Source organism: Nylanderia fulva, unplaced genomic scaffold (assembly GCF_048542155.1).
Source record: "Nylanderia fulva isolate GAGA-0341 unplaced genomic scaffold, ASM4854215v1 Scaffold35, whole genome shotgun sequence".
Taxonomy (NCBI): domain Eukaryota; kingdom Metazoa; phylum Arthropoda; class Insecta; order Hymenoptera; family Formicidae; genus Nylanderia; species Nylanderia fulva.
The window spans coordinates 2435740-2456336 of NW_028190422.1; the positions used below are offsets into that span (position 1 = coordinate 2435740).

The window sequence follows — 20597 nt, forward strand, 5'->3', positions numbered from 1 at the left end:
ATTAGTATATACTTTGTAATAATTAAATCAGTCAAATTCTTCAATATTTATCAGTTCTCACATATGAATTTCTAATTGTCAAAAATTAAATAATTCTGTATTAAATTTTTGCTTTAGATTCTATATTAAGGTTATGAAATTCAGGTGTTAAATACAGAATATATACTTGTAATAAAATCAAAATATCTTTTTGCTTTTGTATTTCTTAACAAAATCTCAAAAGATTGATCTGATTATTCTGCTATTAATGTAGACGATTGCACGATTGATTTTTAATTATCTCGCTAGACTCGTTATAACATATACTATATATCAATATATCTGATATTATCTTGTATTTCTAAAAGAAGAGCAGAATGCACAAGGAAACGTTTCTACAAGATACAACGTAATAACTATATACATATTATAAATAATAATCCTTAAGGTTGCCAGTAATAATTAATAAAAAACCACTCCTCCACGTTTAAGGTCGACCAGACTGGCGATATCGCCAGTCTGGTCGACCTTAAACGTGGAGGAGTGGTTTTTATATACATATTATATGATAATTTTTTTAATTTTATTTAATTAAAGAAATTAAAAAATTAAAAAAAAATAACAATACGGGAATTAAAATTATGTGCATACATAATAGAAATTTGACACAAATTTGAACAAAAATTTGGTACACAAAAGAAGTTATTAATTCTTGCGCAAAGCCCGGAAGCAATCGTTCCGAATTATTAAAGTGCTTATTCATATGCACTGACAAAATAGAACGATTTCGAAACGCTGTGCAATAATAATTTTAATTCGCCGAATGTTATTATGTATATTATTATAATTCTTAATTTAAATAATTTTAATCTGTCTTTTAAAAAACATTTGTCAATCTAAATTCGACATGCAAAGAGGCAATTATTTCTCAGAACAATTTTGATTATTCGATTGAAATAAAGGTAGTAATTGCGTTAAATATACTATGCATATTTTATTAATTCATTTTCAACATGCATATGAGAAAATTACATGAGAAGCACAAATACGATCATTAAAACAAGAATGTATCGTGAATAACAAATTGCTGATAATGTTGGAAGGCAATTTATTTATCGCGAAATCATGTATACAAAGTGTAAGAAAAAATATTAATAAACTTCTGTTCATGATAGATGAATTAATTGATGTTATCCAACACGTTTAATCGCTTAAAACAATAATCTTTAATCAAAAAAATTATTACATATATTTTCAAAAATATTAAAGTATTTAAAAACAACGATAAAGTCAATAAGTAAATAATGAAGAGATTTTTACCTACATTATATATTTATATTGGTGTAAATGTATGATGTAATCAAAGAATCTATCTCAGAAAATAATTATTTAAGTACGGATATCAGAAAAAATATTTGATGCATCATTCTTTAACTGCAATTTATACAACATAATATGTTCATTAAGATGGAAACTGTGTAATTTTACGCAAATCTAGTTTGCACTTCTACGTATTTTTCACAGTATTGCAATCATTGATTTGATTCAATAATATGTAAAGTAAGATAAATTTTCTATATAAGATTTTAAACTAAATCCTTTAAAGAATCGTTAACATCAAAATATGAAACGGTAAAGTTATTTCTGTTTTAATATAATTATATTAAATTGCTGATTGTTCGTTGGTACATGATTTGCGATAAAACTTTTTTTTAACATAACTGCATTATTAGAATATAATCCCATCGAATAAAACTTTCGCGTGACAATTTTCTTCTCTGCAAGAATTCGACCTTTCCTGCAGCTTTGACAGGGTAGTCAAGTCCACGATTCATTCATCCCGCATTCTGAGTCGTTTTAATATCATCAACTTAATCTTCTTTTTCCATACAAATACGATAAAAGCGCAGAAATTCTGCACAGTAAACAAAAATAAATAAAATAACTAGAGTATTTTTTGTGGAAAATTAAGTATCCATGATATTGCATACACGATCCAATTTATGGCCATTAAATTAAATAACGCGATAAAAAATTTCATATATAGATTAAACCTGCAAACAAATATATATATATTAATATTTTAATAAAATCATTTTTCAATAAAAATAATAAATTTTATATATCAAATTATAAAATTGAAAAATAAACGAATAAATTATATACAATCTTTAAAAAAAGGGAAAAGAGAAACAGTAGTTTAAATAAATTTTTTAAAAATGTAATTTTCTTTATATAATAAATACATATTTATTAACTTTATTCTCACTATGTATTGCGACATTTCAAAAATTACAGACTATTTTGAAAAGATAATATTCACATTAAAGCAATAAATGCTTTTCTTTTCTTATAGATTATATAATTATACATAACAAAATAAAAAAACAATAAGAACAGTGAAAATGCCTGTTCCCTTCAACTGGAATGCGAATCAAGCAAGTATGAGATATTGACGGCAGAGACATTGACATAAATATGTCTGCATAAATCTCATTAAAATAATAAAAGATTTTCACTAACAATAAGTGTTATAAAAATGTCAGAACTCACCATTTCTTATTATCATTATATCGCTTGCTTTCCAAATCTGATAGACGCAGATTTGTATCCTTTTCGTTGCGTTTGATGTTTAGTGCCGCAGAGATGGATAAGCAACAGACAGTTCTGATCTCGTGAAAATACAACAGATACGGCACTGTTTTTGTAAGAATGATATAACATAAAATTACATATTGTATCAGACATATTTAAAATGCGTAGCATTAATAGAGTTATCTGGAACGTACCTTTACCTTGATACCAGCACTGACGTAACAGTACCTCGTCAGTGGTATAGTAGACGGACAGTTTCTTGCAAAGCTATCGACGACTAGTCGTGCTCGGTAGTCTCAGCTTGTCTCCCGCGCAGAAACATGTATCTTGTGCATTCTTCTAACGAGAAAAAGCCGAATACAGTGATATAGTACTGACTTTATCTAATGAAATAATTAAAATTCAAGACGTGCAATCACAAATATTAATAGTAATGGTGCTAAAATCAAATCGACATTTCGAGATTTTGCTGAGTAACAAAATAAGATAATTTAATTTCATTATATTTTGCATTTGACACATTTTGCAATTAATACAAAAGCAAAAGTGTGCATAAATTTAATGTGACATGTTTTAATTATTGAGCATTTAAAACTTATATGAGAAATAATAAACACTAAATTTGATTATCTAATTATTCAAATGTTTATTATTACGTGAAATAATGAGTGAAAAGATATATGCATTTGTGTGTTCCGTGCTTCTCCTCGTCATTTCGTTATCGAAATCGCAGCAAATTTCCACCAACAAGAATGATAATTTAACGATACGATACGAGATAAATACGGATTCTACAACAAATTATAACGACGCAATAATAACACTGTGACATGATTTGCATAAAAATTTGATGAGTAATACACAAAATGACAAAATGCAGCATCAATTTCATATGAATGCTAAACGCGAGAATAATGATTTGATTTAACTTAAACTGAACAAGCATTCAATGCAGAATAACGATGATGAGGAAAAATCGATAAAATCTAACACGAATTCGACATATATCAATTATAAAAGGAATTGCACGCCACAGGAAGTTTATGAAACTGTAATTGAAAAGAATGATTCTATGTCACTTGAAGTTTTCGAAAATTCCAGCAAAGATTCTAATAAAACTGACATCGTCCCAAACGATATGTGTCATAATGATACTTGCATTTGACTCTGCTGTCCTCTTGGCGATAGTCTGGTTGATGAGAACTGCATTCCTGAAGAAATTGAATACATTTTTTCAAAAGTATACACAAACGATTCAACGCAGAGCAAAAAGAAAGTGAACGAATCGTTTCAGCTGTTCATTTATGATTCGTGCCAGAATAATCACGTTCTGCTTCTCGAAGGTTTTCAGTACGATTATAAGATTTTTACCAACGGTTCTATATATTTACTTTATTATAGAATACGTGTTGAATCAACATCATATTGTCTCGTCGTCGACGGGAATGAGTTCGAAGTAACCATCTGTTCCAAAACTTATGACAAGATCAAGGAGATAACTGATAATGAGCTCATGATTTATCACATACAAATTATATATCTGAGTTATTATATAGTATCTATATTACTTTTGAGATCAGTATTTCTGGTGTATTCCATATTGCCAGAACTCTGAAATGTACACGGCTTTATGTTGCGCAATTACAGCGGTGCCCTGACTGTTGCATACAGCATTGACATTGTGAATATACCGTATTCTGTTTGCGTTACAATAAGTAGAATATATATCTAAATTACTTATTTTTTGCTTTTTATATATTTCAACTAAAAGTGCAAATTACATATTACATTTATATTTATATAAATAATATATTATTATTTATTAATACAGTCTGTATTTTTATTCATTTTTGCAGCTTTCTTAAACTACTTTTGTTTATTGGCGGGTTTTTTTGGCTAATTATGATAAGCTTTGATATGTGGTGCACATTCAGGTAAGTGGAAAATATTCCATATTATACTACTTATTTTAAACTTGCCTTTCATTTACCTGTATAAAGTTGCTTTATTTTTGATTTTACATATATCGGTTTAAAGATAAAGATAAATAATAATATGCAAAATTCTGTATTAATCAAATTTTTTTATATATTGTGTTGGTATATTGCTCTATAGGGTGATAGAGTCACTCGACATTATTTTAACGCTTTTACATTCTGATTTCTTCTATTTAATGTTTGTTGAATATGTTGTGTAAATTGCAGAGGATTCTGTTCGTTACAAAAAAACGTCAAACAACGAGAAAAAAGAAAGTTGATTTATTATACAATCTTTGCGTGGGGATGTCCGTTTATGCTTGCTATTTTCTGTGTCAGCATGGATATTCTTTCCGTGTACGTAAATGTACTATCGATTTTGCGACCGGAATTTCATTTAGGAGATTGCTGGTTCCATGGTAAGTGAAGATAACTGTATCAATGCTATAGCGTTTTAATGTATTGTGAGAACCCACACAACACAGCATATTATGTGTTTTCAAAAAATATTTGTAAATATTTTCATAAAATATTGCATAAAAACATTTTAAAATGGTTTTAGAAATATTTTAAAATAATTTAAAAAATTTTTTGTTGTAACATTTTTTATTATATTTTTAAAATTGTTTAACAATTTTATTAAAAATGTTCTTCTTTATTGCTCAGATAATATTTTCTTAAATATTTCATACATATTTTTGAAATATTAGTTTAAATTTATATTCAAAAATATATTTTAAACATGAAAAAGCGGACATAAAAACATTTTAAAAATATTTTCGTGAATTATTGTATCTTTTAAGAAATATTATTAAAAGATTTTAAAAATATTTTGTGCTGTATGAGAAACAGTATAAAAATACATGACATTTTATATTTACAGGGAGATATGCGTTTATTTTGTATTATTACGGGCTCAAAAGTGTCTGCATTATTAGTAGCGTTTGCTTATCCATCTCTACAGCACTGAAAATTAAACGTTACAAGAAGGATACAGGTGTTTGTCTGACAGATTCGGAAAGCAAACGGTATAATGATAATAAAAAATGGTCTGTATAATTTTTGCATCGATGTGTGATAGTCTTCTATGTAGTTTGTTAATGAATTAATCTAATATGTTATTTTTGCCAATATTTCTGCCAACAATAATACATTAGGATTGATCTGCAATTCTAATGAAAGGAAGCGATAATTATTTTAAAGCAAACATCTTTTCGGTGCTTAGTATTTTTTCGGTTTCTATTTTTTTTCTTTTAACGTACATAATCTACAGAAGAAAAAAATATATCGTTGTAACTTCAATTCTGTTTTTGTTTTCGAGAAGGTCTGCAATTCTCGAAATGTGGAAAATAATGAGAGAATAAAGTTAAATAATACATTTAATTTCATAAAGAAAATTTTATTTTTCAAAAATTTCTAAAAACAACTATTTTTTTCTTCTCTTCTCTTTTAGGGTTGTAATTCATTCCATTTTGTAAAAAAATAATTTAATAAATAGTTATAAATTATAGAGGAACAATAATAATTAGAAATATGCGTATAATAACTACACTGTTTTTACTGGGAACATTTCGTACATATACTATACTGTCAAAAATATTGCTTTGACATCTGCTGCTAATATTATTAATAATATAGGCAATCAAAAGAAAGGAATGTCTAACGCAAATTTTATGTGTTATAATCAAATTTAGTGTACATAATTTCTCATATAAGTTTTAAATTTTCAATAATTAAAAAATGTCACATTAAATTTACGTACACTTTTGCTTTTGTATTAATTAAACTATCTCATTTTGTTTCTCAGCAAAATCTCGAAATGTCGATTTGATTTTAGCATTATATGACTATTAATATTGATGATTGCACGTCTTGAATTTCAATTATCACACTAGATAAATGCAGTATTTAATATACCACCGGCTTTTTTCTGAGAGAAGAATGCACAAGATACATGTGCCTGCACGGAAGAAAAGCAGAGACTACCGAGGACGACGAGTCGTCGATAGCTTCGTGAGAAACTGTCCGTCTACTATACTATATAGGACTATACATATATATATAGCTTTTACATAAAATATACAAGGAAAAAGGCTGGCTGATAGCTCCACCAATCCAGCAGCAAAAGAAAAAATACACTTGACTGTTTTTTAGATATTTAATGCTTAAATGAAGAGTCTTCATATTTCTAAGAATACCGCAAATAAAAAATAAATTGATGCAGCAAAATTCAAATAATAAAATTTTGTAGTTATTAATTATTTTTTAAATATATTTTAAATTGTAATTATTTTATACATTTAAATATTTGTATATAAAAATTTGTTTCGAATAATTAATCGATAACGCATGCGTTAAAAAAATGTTATTTATTTCACAAATTTATTCATCTTATTTGTTGTCTTTAGACAACAAAAAAATTATTAAAGGAGAAAATTATGATGAATATCGTTATTCGCCAAATCTTATACATTATCATATTAAGTATAATATTTGCACATATAAAGTAAAAACAAAACCTATTCCAAAACCGGTTTATATTCGACATGCATAACTATGAGAGTTATATCATGATCATTTATTTGATTAGAAATTAAAAATAGCTGTAGATCCGATAACGCTGATGCTATTTAATTTTTACCGAGGAAAAAAAAAATTTATTGAATTTTTCAAAATCAATAATTGAAACTCATAATTACTAAAATGTAAATTATATTTAAAAAAATAGTAAGCTACACCGAATTATTGAGATCTTAAAAAATCTAACATTTCAATTATTTAAGTATTAATGTGACAATAATCTCATGATATAAATTTAATTAAGTTAAAAATTAATATAATATTATACTAATATTATAAATTTTTATTTTAATTCATAATATTAATAAATAAACATATATTTATTTGACATTTGTATAATAACAACTTATAATAATTACATGCAAATTTTGTAGCAGCTTCCTGAATTTCTACTAATATTCCAAATATAAAAAAATTATCAGCCTACAATTAATAATATTATAAATATTTATGTCAAGAAATGTAACATAATCTCATTTGAATTTGAAAAAGAAACGAGACAAAATAATATGTTTTTGCTACAAAATCCGAAAATATGTGTGAATTATAATTATTAATCTAAACTATAAAGAACAACATAAAAAAACATGATTTAAATTTTTAAATAAAAATTAAAGGTCGGTTAAATCAGTGTGACTTCTTGCTCGTTCGGAAGAACTCATCTTCTTTTGCATGATTATTTCTTTTGACGTGGTAAGAATGCTCGACAATGTTGCATTCCATCCGTGTCAAGCATTTGTCGACAAACCGAAGCCGAATCGCTTGAATAACATGCGCTTGATCCTTCTTTTACACACAAATATGACAAAGGTGCACAGACAATGCATAATGTCCATCAAATTAACAACATACCATATAATGTTGTAAATTGATAAATTTTTATATAATAATGACGCTGTTATTATTAGCCATTTTATACCCATTGCGATAAACAGTACGATAAATAGCTGCAGATATAGATTGAGCCTGCAAACAAATATATAATTTTCATAGTTCTTGTGAATATATATGACGAATAAAATTGAATTGATGTATAAACATTAAGAAATTTTTGAAAGTGTTTAAAATTTGTATTTTTGTAAAATAATGGTGCATTCTTTAATTTAATTTTTGTTATTAATTGTCATGTTATTTAGAATTGTATAGAATTTCGAAAGAACACGTAAAATAATATATTCTCGAAATTATTACAAAATAAAAAAGTAAATCGGCGAATAAAAAAAATATCATCTGCAAATGACAATCTATGACCAGAATTCATAATCTGAATTTATATTTAATGTCGTTTTAAATCTGATCTTGACTTAAAATTCCATTCAACCAATGAAACTCAAACTTAAAATTAAATACACGATCAGACTATATTAATTTTATTAATAAAATAGATTATCATTTCTCAATACAACGATATCTGAGTACATACCATTTTTTATAATCGTTAAAGCATTTACTCTCCGAATTTTTTAGAAAAGAATTCAATTCCTTTTGGAAACGCGCAATTTTTATTGCCGTATAAATAGATAAACAAACGCTATTGATGACGCACATACTACTGAGCACATAATAATACAACAAATACGGACCAGTCCCTGTAAGTATAAAACATTATGAGTTTTTATACTCTTTCTCACAATACTAAAATGCTATAGCATTATCTTCACTTACCAAAAAACCAGCAATCTCCTAAATGAAATTCCGGTTGCAAAATCGGTGGTACATTTACATACGCCGAAAGAATATCCATGATGACACATAAAATAGCAAACATAAAGGGACATCCCCACGCAAAGATCGTATAATATATCAGCTTTTTTTTTTTTCGTTGTCTGACGTTTCTTAGTAACGAACTGAATCCTCTGCAATTTACACAACATATTTAACAAACAATAAATAAAATAAATCAGAATGTAAATACGTTAAAATAATGTGTTTTTCATCGAGTCACTATATCATACTGTAAAGCAAAGATTCAGCTTGAAGAATCCATTCTTAAAATTGCTGTACGATGATTTTTAACGATGTTATGAACGATTAAATTGAAAATGACATTTTCTCTTCAATTTGCGATAACTTGATAAAGAAAGATCGACATTTACATTTTAAAAAACAATTTTGCAGTGAAAACTTCAGGCTGTAACATGGAAATGTCAAAAAATTTTTCACATTTTTTTGTGAGACACGTCTACATGTGAAAAAAAATTTTCTATTTATGTTATTTGTTTTTTGTATATATAAAATATCAAAATTGAAGAAAATAAAAAAAATTGTAAACCATTGAGAGCAGAAATTTGAAGCTTTAAAACTCTTTTTTAAAATTTAAATTCTTATTATTCAAAACAAAATTAAACTATTTAAAACTTGCCTATTTTTGGACAATTGTTTTTTTTCATGCCATAATTATTTTAAAAAGTGTATATTTACATAATTATTATGCAGATACGACACTGGTACTTTAAATTTTTATTTACTTTTAAGAAACAAGTTTTTCATAAAAAATCTATTTTTATTTTGTAAAAAGTTATCGTGTATTGTTGTATTTTATAAATGAAAAGAGTAAAACGTCAAATCAAAATATTATTGCTTTATACCGAATTATTGGATTTTGTTATAATATTTTATACATATTTAAATTAAATATATAATATGCTTATTATATCTAGTACGCCATTTTTACTTTCAAAAATTTACCGTTTGAAAATCTGTAATCAATCAATAAAAATATCCAAGAAAACTATTTATTTCAAATTATAATTTGAACTTATTATCTTTATACTCTAACTTATAATGTCCTAAGTATAATTGTTTAATTAATAAATATTATTTTTAAATATTATATATAGTTGTTTTTGCATGTACCAACACAATATATAAGAAAATTCGATTAATCCAAAATTTTGCATATTATATATTATCTATCTTTATCTTTAAACCGATATATGTAAAATCAAAAAGAAAGAATTTTATAAAAATAAATGAAAGGCAAGTGTTAAAAATAAGTAGTAATAATATAGAATATTTTCCAACTTACCTGAATGTGAACCACATATCAAAGCTCATTATACTTAACCAAAAGTAACTCGCCATATAGCAAAAGTATTTTAAAAAAGCTGTAAAAATTAATAAAATTAAAGACTGTAATAATAGATAATAAATAATAAATAATAATATATAATAATATATAATATTATTAATATAAATATAAATGTAATATGTAATTTGCTCGTATAGTTGAGAAATAAATAAGGAGCAGGTAATACGGCAAAAGAGCAACGCAATGTATAATTAGGTTGCAAATACAATTTTATTTAATAAACAAATTTTTTCTATTAAATAAAAGAACTTTGTATTTGCGATCTAATTACTTCGCGTTGCTCTTTTGATCTATTTTCTGCTCCTTATTTATTTCTAATTTTATTAATAAATAATAATATATTATTTGTCATTACTCGTTGAAATTTTAAAATTTCAAAGTTATCACCTTTATGTTTCTCCATTAAAATAGATTTACTTTAACTTCCTACACTAAATTATATAGTAATATTTACGTAATAAATACTGCTAATATCAAATTAAACATGTTTGATTCTATATATAATTCTGCAAAAACACAAAGAAATATATCTATTTGAGACGAATAACTTATATTAATTATATATTAAAATGCATTTAAATAAAATTTAATTGTCATTTACTATGTTGCATTTTTAAGATTTTAACAAATAATATATGCAAGTAATATTTAAAATTAATAATTAATATTTAACATGCAAATTTAATATGCAAATTTAATACCTATGCAATATTTAATATATATGCATTAAATATCTGACGAATATATATACCCTATACTTATTACTTTAGATTTAGATATATAATCTACCTATTGTAACGCAGACGGGATACTGTATATCCGATTTGATAAAAACATACACAAGTTTAATTCCGTATGCAACAGACAAGGCACCGCTGTAATTGCACAACATTAAGCCTTGTACATTTCGGAGTTCTGGCATAATAGAATACACCAGAAATACTGATCCCAAAAATAATATAGATATTATATAGACACTTATTTGCGTAATATTTTGATAAATCGTTGTCAGAAGAGCCATTCGCTTTTTATTAAATATCTCCTTAAGCTTGTCATAAGTTTTGAAACAGATGATTACTTCGAACTCATTCCCGTCGACGACGGCGAGACAATATGATGTCGATTCAACAAATATTTTATAATAAGGTAAATATATAGAACCGTTGGTAAAAATCTTATAATCGTACTGAAAACCTTTAGGAAGCAGATAGTAATCTTCCCGGCACGAATCATTAATGGCTAGCTCAAAAAATACGTTCACTCTCTTTTCGCTCTGCGTCGAATCGTTCATGTATACGTTTGGAAAAATGTATTTAACTCTTTCAGGAATGCAGTTGCCATGAACCAGACGCTCGCCAAAAGAACAGCAGAGGCGAATGCAAGTATCATTATGACACATTTCGTTTGGGACAATGTTAGTTTTGTTAGCATCTTTGCTGAAATTTTTGAAGACTTCAAGTGACATGGAATCATTCTTTTTAATTACATTTTCGTAAACTTCTTGCGGCGTAAAATTCTTTTTATGATTGACATTTGTCGAATTTATGTTAGATTTTATCGTTTTTTGCTCATCATCTTTATTCTGCATTGAATGCTTGTGACGTTTATGTTGAATCAAATCATTAACCTCACGTTTATTCATATAAAATTCATGCTGCATTTTGTCATTTTGTGTATTAATCATCAAATTTTTATGCAAATCAAGTCGCAATGTTATTATTTCGTCGTTATAATTTATTGTAGAATCCGTATTTATCTCGTATTGTATCGTCAAATTATCATTCTCGTTGGTGAAATTTTGCTGCGATTTCGATGACAAAATGACGAGAAGAAGCACCGAACACAAAAATGCAAATAACTTTCCACTCATTATTTCACGTAATAATAAACATTCGAATAATTAGATACCTGATCAAATTTAGTGTTTATCATTTCTCATATAAGTGTTAAATTTTCAACAATTAAAAAATGTCACATTAAATTTATGCACACCTTTACTTTTGTATTAATTGCAATAAAATGTGTCAAATGCAAAATATAATAGAATTGAATTATCTTATTTTGTTTCTCAGCAAAATCTCGAAATGTCGATTTGATTTTAGCACCATTACTATTAATATTGGTGATTGCACGTCTTGAATTTTAATTATCTCATTAGATAAAGTCAGTACTATATCACTGTATTCGGCTTTTTCTCGTTAGAAGAATGCACAAGATACATGTTTCTGCGCGGAGAGAAGCTGAGACTACCGAGCACGACGAGTCGATAGCTTTGCAAGAAACTGTCGGTATACTATACCACTGACGAGGTACTGTTACGTCTGAACTGGTATTATGATAAAAGTACGTTTCAGGTAACTTTATTAATGCTACGCAATGTAAATATGTCTGAAACAGTATGTAATTTAATGTTATATCATTCTTACAAATACAGTGCCGTATCTGTTGTATTTTCACGGAATCAGAACTGTCTGTCTAATTATTATCATTTGCTTATTTATCTCTGCGGCACTGAACATCAAACACAACGAAAAGGATACAAACCTTCGTCTATCAGATTTGGAAAGCAAGCGATATAATGACAATAAAGAATGGTGAGTATTCTGACATTTTTGTAACACTTATTGTTAGTGAAAATCTTTTATTATTTTAATGAGATTTATGCAGACATATTTATGTCAATCTCTCTGCCGACAATATCTCATACTTGCTTGATTTGCATTCCAAATGAAGAAAGCAAACAGGCATTTTCACTGTGCTTATTGTTTTTTTTCTGTTATGTATAATTATATAATCTATAAGAAAAGAAAACATTGATATGCAATTCTAAATAAAATGATAATAATAACTTACGAAAATCTATATAATGACTGCATCTGTATTTCATAAAAATAAAAATTTTAAACGCTTTCAAAAATTTTTTAACGTTTCTACATCAATTAAATTTTATTCGTCATATATATTTACAAGAACTATAAAAATTATGTATTTGTTTCCAGGTTTAATCTATATCTGAAGCTATTTATCGTGCTATTTATTTTATTAGACATAAAATGGTTCATAATAACAATGCAAGATGACTACGAAATACTTAAAAAAGTATCAATTTACAACTTGTATGTTTATAATTTGCTGGACGTTATGCAGAATTTGTGCACGTTTATCATATTTGTGTGGAAGAAAAGATCAAGCGCATGTTGTTCAAGCTATTCGGCTGCGGTTTGTTGCCAAAAGCTTGACACGGATCTAATGCAACATTGTCGAGTATTATTACTACGTAAAAAGAAATAGTCATACAAGTGAAGATGATTTCTTCCGGACAAACATGAAGTTACACTGATATGATCGATCTTCAATTTTATTTGAAAATTAAAGTCATGTTTATTTATGCTGATCTTTATGTTTAAGATTAATAATTATAATTCATCCATATTTTTGGATTTCGTAGCAAAAACATATTATATCATCTCGTTTCTTTTTCAAATTTAAATGAGATTATGTTACATTCATTGACATATCGCGTTTTGCTGGTTAATTTTGTATGCAAATCATATTGCAGTATTTATATCTTGATCTTAGAAAATGTTGTAGAATTCATATCTATTTCGTATCGTACTGTCAAATTATGACCTTCCTCTTCATTGTTGGTGCAATTTTGCTGAGATTTCGATAACGTGATGAAAAGGAAAAGTCCACAATACAAAAACGCAAATTTTTTATGACACATTATTTTATATTAATATATACTTTGTAATAATTAAATAATTAAATCAGTCAAATTCTTCAGTATTTATCAATTCTCACATATGGATTTTTAATTGTCAAAAATTAAATAATTTTGTATTAAATTTTTGCTTTAAATTTTATATTAAATTTATGAAATTCAGGTGTTAAATGCAGAATATACACTTGTAATAAAATCAAAATATCTTTTTGCTTTTGTGTTTCTTAACAAAATCTCGAAACATTGATCTGATTATTCTGCTATTAATGTAGACGATTGCACGATTGATTTTTAATTATCTCGCTAAATTTGTTATAACATATACTATATATCAATAAATCCGATATTATCTTGTATTTCTAAAAGAAGAGCAGAATGCACAAGGAAACGTGTTTCTACAAGAGAGAAAATGAAACTATCGAGAGCGACGAGTCTTCCATAGTTTTGAGAGAAATCACGCACACATGCTGTCTATCTACTATTATAAAATTATACACATTTACGTATGCTTGACAACACTTTTTTATTTCATTAATTAAAATACAATCAAATTTAATTATTACATAAATATAGACAATGGAGCACTGCGCGGACGCCATTGTTTGCTTTTATATAATAATTTTATTCAATTTTACTTAATTAAACTAAAACATTTTTTTAAAAACTAAAAACTCGCAAATTAAAATTATGTGACAAATAATATGGCTAGAACGCTCTTATCGTAAATAAAGAAGATAGAGAATGTACCGCTGCAAGAGAAAAGAGCAGTCGCCCAATTAGCGAAAGGTCTCGAGTTCGTTTCCCGATTCAGCCGACTTTTTCGGATCGATATATTTTTCTCGTCTACATCAGTTTTAGGAGGGTAAAAAGGTAAGTGGAATTTAAATCTCAATTTAGAGATTATTCCTCTCTTCTCTTAGCGAATTTCTAAGTATTATATTTGGCTCTTTGCAGCGATACATTCTCTATCCTTGTAAAATTATGTGCATAATAAAAATTTGACGAGAGAAATTTTATACACAATAGAAGTTATTAATTCTTGCGCAAAACCCGGAAGCAGTTGTTCCTAATTATTAATTATTAAAGTGCTTCATACGATTGACAAAATGAAACTATTACGAAACGCTGTGCAATAATAATTTTAATTCTAGGGAACACATACACACAAACAGTCACAAACACACCTACTCATACACACACACACACACACACTGTCTGTATACTGTTATCAAATTATATACTAAGAACTAGACTTCGAATTATATGCAAATTGCATAATTGTTACTTTTTGCACATTTTATGACAGCATTGATAATGTGAAAAAATTGTAATAGTTTCAACTAATTAATGTTTATTAATTAAAAAAATTATAATTTATTCACATTATTAATCTTCTTGTAGAATATGCAAAAATAACAAATATGCAATTTGCATATAATCCGAAATCTACTAATAACTATACAGGGTGTCCCATAATTCGCGAATCACCTTTCATGGGCAGATAGAGCGTGTTAAACTGAATAGAAAATTCATGTATCATTTTGCGATATTTGCAATAACTATTGAGACATTAATTAAAATATCTAAACGAATAAGCAGGTAGAAAGCATTATTTGATCGAGAGACGGCGTCATGCAGCGAGCGGCGACCAGTATAGTGGCGCCGAAAAGTAAGATGATACTTTTGATACTAAGCGGCATATAACAAATAAGTTATCCGACATGCACACCGAGTCCGGTCTACCGCTTTCTACCTGTTCATTCGATTAGATATTTTAGTTAATAACTCAATAATTATTGCAAATATCGCAAAATGATACAGGACTTTTCTATTCAGTTTAACACGCTCTATCTGCCCATGAAAGGTGATTCGCGAATTATGGGACACCCTGTATACATAATATATGATGATTATTTTAATTTTATTTAATTAAAGAAATAAAAAGATAAAAAAGAAATAAAAATACGGGTATTAAAATTATGTGCATACATAATAGAAATTTGACAAACAAAAATTTTGTACACAAAAGAAGTTATTAATTCTTACGCAAAGCCCGGAAGCAATCGTTCCGAAAAATTAAAATGCTTCATATGCATTGACAAAATAGAACGATTTCGAAACGCTGTGCAATAATAATTTTAATTCGCCGAATTTTATTATGTATATTATTATAATTCTTAATTTAAATAATTTTAATCTATCTTTTAAAATACATTTGTCAATCTGAATTCGACATATGCAAAGAAGCAATTATTTTTCAGAGCAATTTTTGATTATTCGATTGAAATAAAGGTAGTAATTGCGTTAAATATACTATGCATATTTTATTAGTTTATTTTTAACATGCATATGAGAAAATTACATGAGAAGCACAAATACGATCATTCAAACAAGAATGTATCGTGAATAACAAATTGTTGATAATGTTGGAAGGCAATTTATTTATCGCGAAATCATGTATACAAAATGTAAGAAAAAATATTAATAAACTTCTGCTCATGATAGATGAATTAATCGATGTTATCCAACACGTTTAATCGCTTAAAACATTATTCTTTAATCAAAAAAATCATTACATATATTTTCAAAAATATTAAAGTATTTAAAAACAACGATGAAGTCAATGAATAAATAATGAAGAGATTTTTACTTACATTATATATTTATATTGGTGTAAATGTATGATGTAATCGAAGAATCTATCTCAGAAAATAATTATTCAAGTATGGACATCAGGAAAAATATTTTATGCATTCTTTAACTGCGATTTATACAACATAATATGTTTATCAAGATGGAAACTATGTAATTTTACGCAAATCCAGTTTGCACTTCTACGTATTTTTCACAGTATTGCAATCATTGATTTGATTCAATAATGTGTAAAGTAATATAAATTTTCTATATAAGATTTTAAACTAAATCCTTTAAAGAAACGTTTACATCAAAATATAAAACTGTAAAATTAATTATTTCAATTTTAATAAAATTATATTAAATTGCTGATTGCTCGTTGGTGCCTGATTTGTGATATAACTTTTTTTATATAGTTATATATAGTTTGAACCTGCACACAAATATTAATATTAAGTCATCTTTCAATAAAAAATAATAAATTTTTATATATCAAATTATAGAATTGAAAAATAAAAGAATAAATTACAATCTTCAAAAAAAAAAGAGAAACAATAGTTTGAATAACTTCTTAAAAATGTAATTTTTTTATAAAATAAATGCGTATTTGTTAACTTTATTCTCACTAATTTATTGCGACATTTCGAAAATTACAGACTATGTTGAAAAGATACGATTCAAGTTAAAGCAATAAATGTTTTTTTTTCTTGTAAATCATATCTATATATATAAGCACCGTCTGTCTGTATGTATGTACGCGAACTACTTCCACATTTGTGGACCGATATTCGTGAAACTGGTACCAAAATGTTGCAAATTTTTTGGGGGTGGCTGCTGTGGGGTTTTTTTTTTAATTTTTTAATTTTTTTTTTTTTCTACAGAGGAGGGTATGTTTAATCTTTTTTTGCAATATTTCTGAACACATGGTATCAAAATGTTGCAAATTTTTTTGGAGATAACGACGATGCGGTTTTTTTAAGTGTTACACCCCCACCCACGCACCCACCCACGCATCCACCCACGCGCATGCGCATTTATGGACCAATTTTCACGAAATTAGTACCAAAATGTTGCAAATTTTTTTGAGAAAACTACTGGTTTATTTTTTTAAGTTTACCCCTCCACCCACGCATCCACCCACGCGCATGCGCATTTATGGACCAATTTTCACGAAATTAGTACCAAAATGTTGCAAATTTTTTTGAGAAAACTACTGGTTTATTTTTTTAAGTTTACCCCTCCACCCACGCACCCACCCACGCAATCGTATATTTATGAACCGATTTTTTTTAAATTGGTACCTCTTCCGGCTCTTGCCCATCGAGCTTTCTGTTTTACTGCAAAAAATGATTATATTACATAATATTTATTTATAATATTATATTATTATATATAATATTGAGGAGGGAGAGGGAGAGAGAGAGAGAGAGAGAGAGAGAGAGAGAGAGAGAGAGAGAGAGAGAGAGAGAAAGAAAGAGAGGGATTAATTTAATCTATATATATAAGCACCGTCCGTCTGTCTGTCTGTCTGTCTGTGCCCGAACTACTTCCGCATTTGTGGACCGATTGTCTCGAAATTGGTACCAAAATGTTGCAAATTTTTCGGGGGTGGCTGCTGTGGTTTTTTTTTTTAATTTTTTTATTTTTATTTTTTTTCTTCAGAGGAGGGTATGTTTTTGCGAAAAAAATTTTTTTTTGCAATATTTCTGAACACATGGTATCAAAATGTTGCAAAATTTTTGGAGATAGCGACGATGCGGTTTTTTTAAGTGTAACACCTCCACCCACGCATCCACCCACGCATCCACCCACACGCATGCGCATTTATGGACCAATTTTCACGAAATTAGTACCAAAATGTTGCAAATTTTTCTGAGGAAACTGGTGTTTTATTTTTTTAAGTTTACGCCTCCACCCACGCAATCATCCACGCGCGTGCGCATTTATGGACCAATATTTTTACGAAATTGGTACAAAAATGTTGCAAATTTTTTGGAGATGGCGACGATGCGGTTTTTTCAAGTGTTACACCTCAACCCACGCACCAACCCACGCGCATGCGCATTTATGACCAATTTTCACGAAATTAGTACCAAAATGTTGCAAATTTTTCTGACAAAGCTGATGTTTTATTTTTTTAAGTTTACGCCTCCACCCACGCACCCACCCACGCAATCGTATATTTATAAACCGATTTTTTTAAAATTGGTACCAAAATGTTGCAAATTTTTTGAAGATGGCGACGATGTAGTTTTTTCAATTGTTACACCTCCACCCACGCATTCATCCACGCGCGTGCGCATTTATGGACCAATATTTTTACGAAATTGGTACAAAAATGTTGCAAATTTTTTTGAGAAAGCTGCTGTGTGGTTTTTTAAAGTTTTATCCCACCCACGCATTCACCCACGCATTCACACATTTATTCACAGACTTTTTCGAAATTTGTACTCAAATTTTGTTGAGGATGGCTACTATGATTTTAACAAATTTTTATCATCCTATTCATCCACCCACGCACCCATGCACCCATGTGCATACGCATTTATTGACTTGGTCACACCAATAAGTAATTTTAAATAAATTTGTGTACATGTTTGTGATTGCAAAAATTTGCAACATTTTGGTACTAATTTCGTGAAAATTGCATACAAATTAAAGGTTTATTTACACGAATTGCACACATAATCACAAATACGTACACAAATTTTTTAAAAATTACTTCTTGGTGTGACCAAGTCAATAAATGCGTATGCAAATGGGTGCATGGGTGCGTGGGTGGATGAATAGGATGATAAAAATTTGTTAAAATCATAGTAGCCATCTCCAACGAAATTTAACTACAAATTTCAAAAAAGTATGTGAATAAATGTGTGAATGCGTGGATGCATGCGTGGGTGGGATAAAACTTAAAAAAACCACACAGCAGCTTTCTCAGAAAAATTTGCAACATTTTGGTACTAATTTCGTGAAAATTGGTCCATAAATGCGCATGCGTGTGGGTGGAGGTGTAACACTTGAAAAAACCACATCGTCGCCAAAAATTTGCAACATTTTGGTACCAATTTTTTAAAAAATCCGTTCATAAATATGCGATTGTGTGGGTGGATGCGTAGGTGAAAGCGTAAACTTAAAAAACCCCACACACATACACAGAGAGAGAGAGAGAGAGAGAGAGAGAGAGAGAGAGAGAGAGAGAGAGAGAGCGTGTGTCTTAAAGAAAGAGGGAGGGAGAGAGATAAGGAGAGAGAGAGCATGTGTCTTAAAGAGAGAGAGAGGGAGCGCGTGTGTTTTAGAGTGAGAGAGAGAGAAAGCGTGTCTTAAAAAAAGAAAATAAAATATCTGGGAGAAAGAAATAGATAACATAGTAGTCATCCACAAAAAAATTTAAACATTTATTTTGGTATAAATTTCGTGAAAGTCGAACAACAAATGTGGAAGTAGTTCGCGGTAATACAAAAAAAGAATTAATTTTTTGTGTTAAAACGGATTTAATATAGACTATATGAGGACCGCGCAAAGCGCGGTCCGAATAGAAAGGCTGGCTTTGAGGACCGCGCTTCGCGCGGTCCGAAAAGCTAGTAATTATATATAATAAAAACAGAAAAGAAAACAATAAGGACAATGAAAATGCTTTCTTCATCTGAAATGCAAATCAAGCGAGTATGAAATATTGTCGACAAAGACATTGAAATAAATAATTCTGCATAAATCTCATTAAGAAAATAAAAAATGTTCACTAAGTGTTACAAAAATGTCAAAATTCTCACCATTCCTTGTTGTTATTATATCGCTTGCTTTCTGAATCTGTAAGACGAAAATCTGTACCCTGTCCGTAGCGTTAAAAGTTCAGTGCAGCAGAGATGGATAAGCAAACGCTATTAATATTATAGACAGATTTGATCCCGTAAAAATACAATAGATACGGCACTGTTTTTCTAAGAAAATAACATAAAATTACATACTGTTTCAAACAATTTTAAAATGCGTAGCATTAATAGTGTTACCTGAAACGTAC

The 20597-nt window shown here is 28.1% G+C and overlaps 2 protein-coding genes and 1 pseudogene across 4 annotated transcripts; 2 read left to right on the forward strand and 1 right to left on the reverse strand.

Annotated features, from left to right (window-relative positions):
- Window positions 1-3523: 3523 nt before the first annotated feature.
- Window positions 3524-4371, forward strand: LOC114946329 (uncharacterized; annotated as a pseudogene).
- On the forward strand, window positions 4190-6604 carry LOC146722212 (G protein-coupled receptor Mth2-like). 3 transcript variants are annotated; one of them, XM_085485209.1, is made up of 4 exons: window positions 4190-4255; window positions 4431-4508; window positions 4779-4969; window positions 6491-6604. In XM_085485209.1, exons 2-4 carry the CDS (start codon window positions 4477-4479, stop codon window positions 6565-6567), a joined length of 300 nt encoding a protein of 99 aa, XP_085341335.1. In that variant the 5' UTR covers window positions 4190-4255; window positions 4431-4476; the 3' UTR covers window positions 6568-6604. The 3 variants fall into 3 exon arrangements, with proteins under 3 accessions (XP_085341335.1, XP_085341336.1, XP_085341334.1); XM_085485210.1 differs by lacking the exon at window positions 6491-6604 and adding an exon at window positions 6388-6442; XM_085485208.1 differs by lacking the exon at window positions 6491-6604 and adding an exon at window positions 5434-6371.
- Window positions 6605-7477: 873 nt separating this feature from the next.
- On the reverse strand, window positions 7478-12521 carry LOC114946323 (G protein-coupled receptor Mth2-like). Its single transcript, XM_085485203.1, has 5 exons — window positions 11011-12521; window positions 10159-10237; window positions 8796-8986; window positions 8554-8719; window positions 7478-8096 (listed from the first exon to the last, which is right to left on the reverse strand). Exons 1-5 carry the CDS (start codon window positions 12089-12091, stop codon window positions 7859-7861), a joined length of 1755 nt encoding a protein of 584 aa, XP_085341329.1. The 5' UTR covers window positions 12092-12521; the 3' UTR covers window positions 7478-7858.
- Between the last annotated feature and the right edge of the window lie 8076 nt (window positions 12522-20597).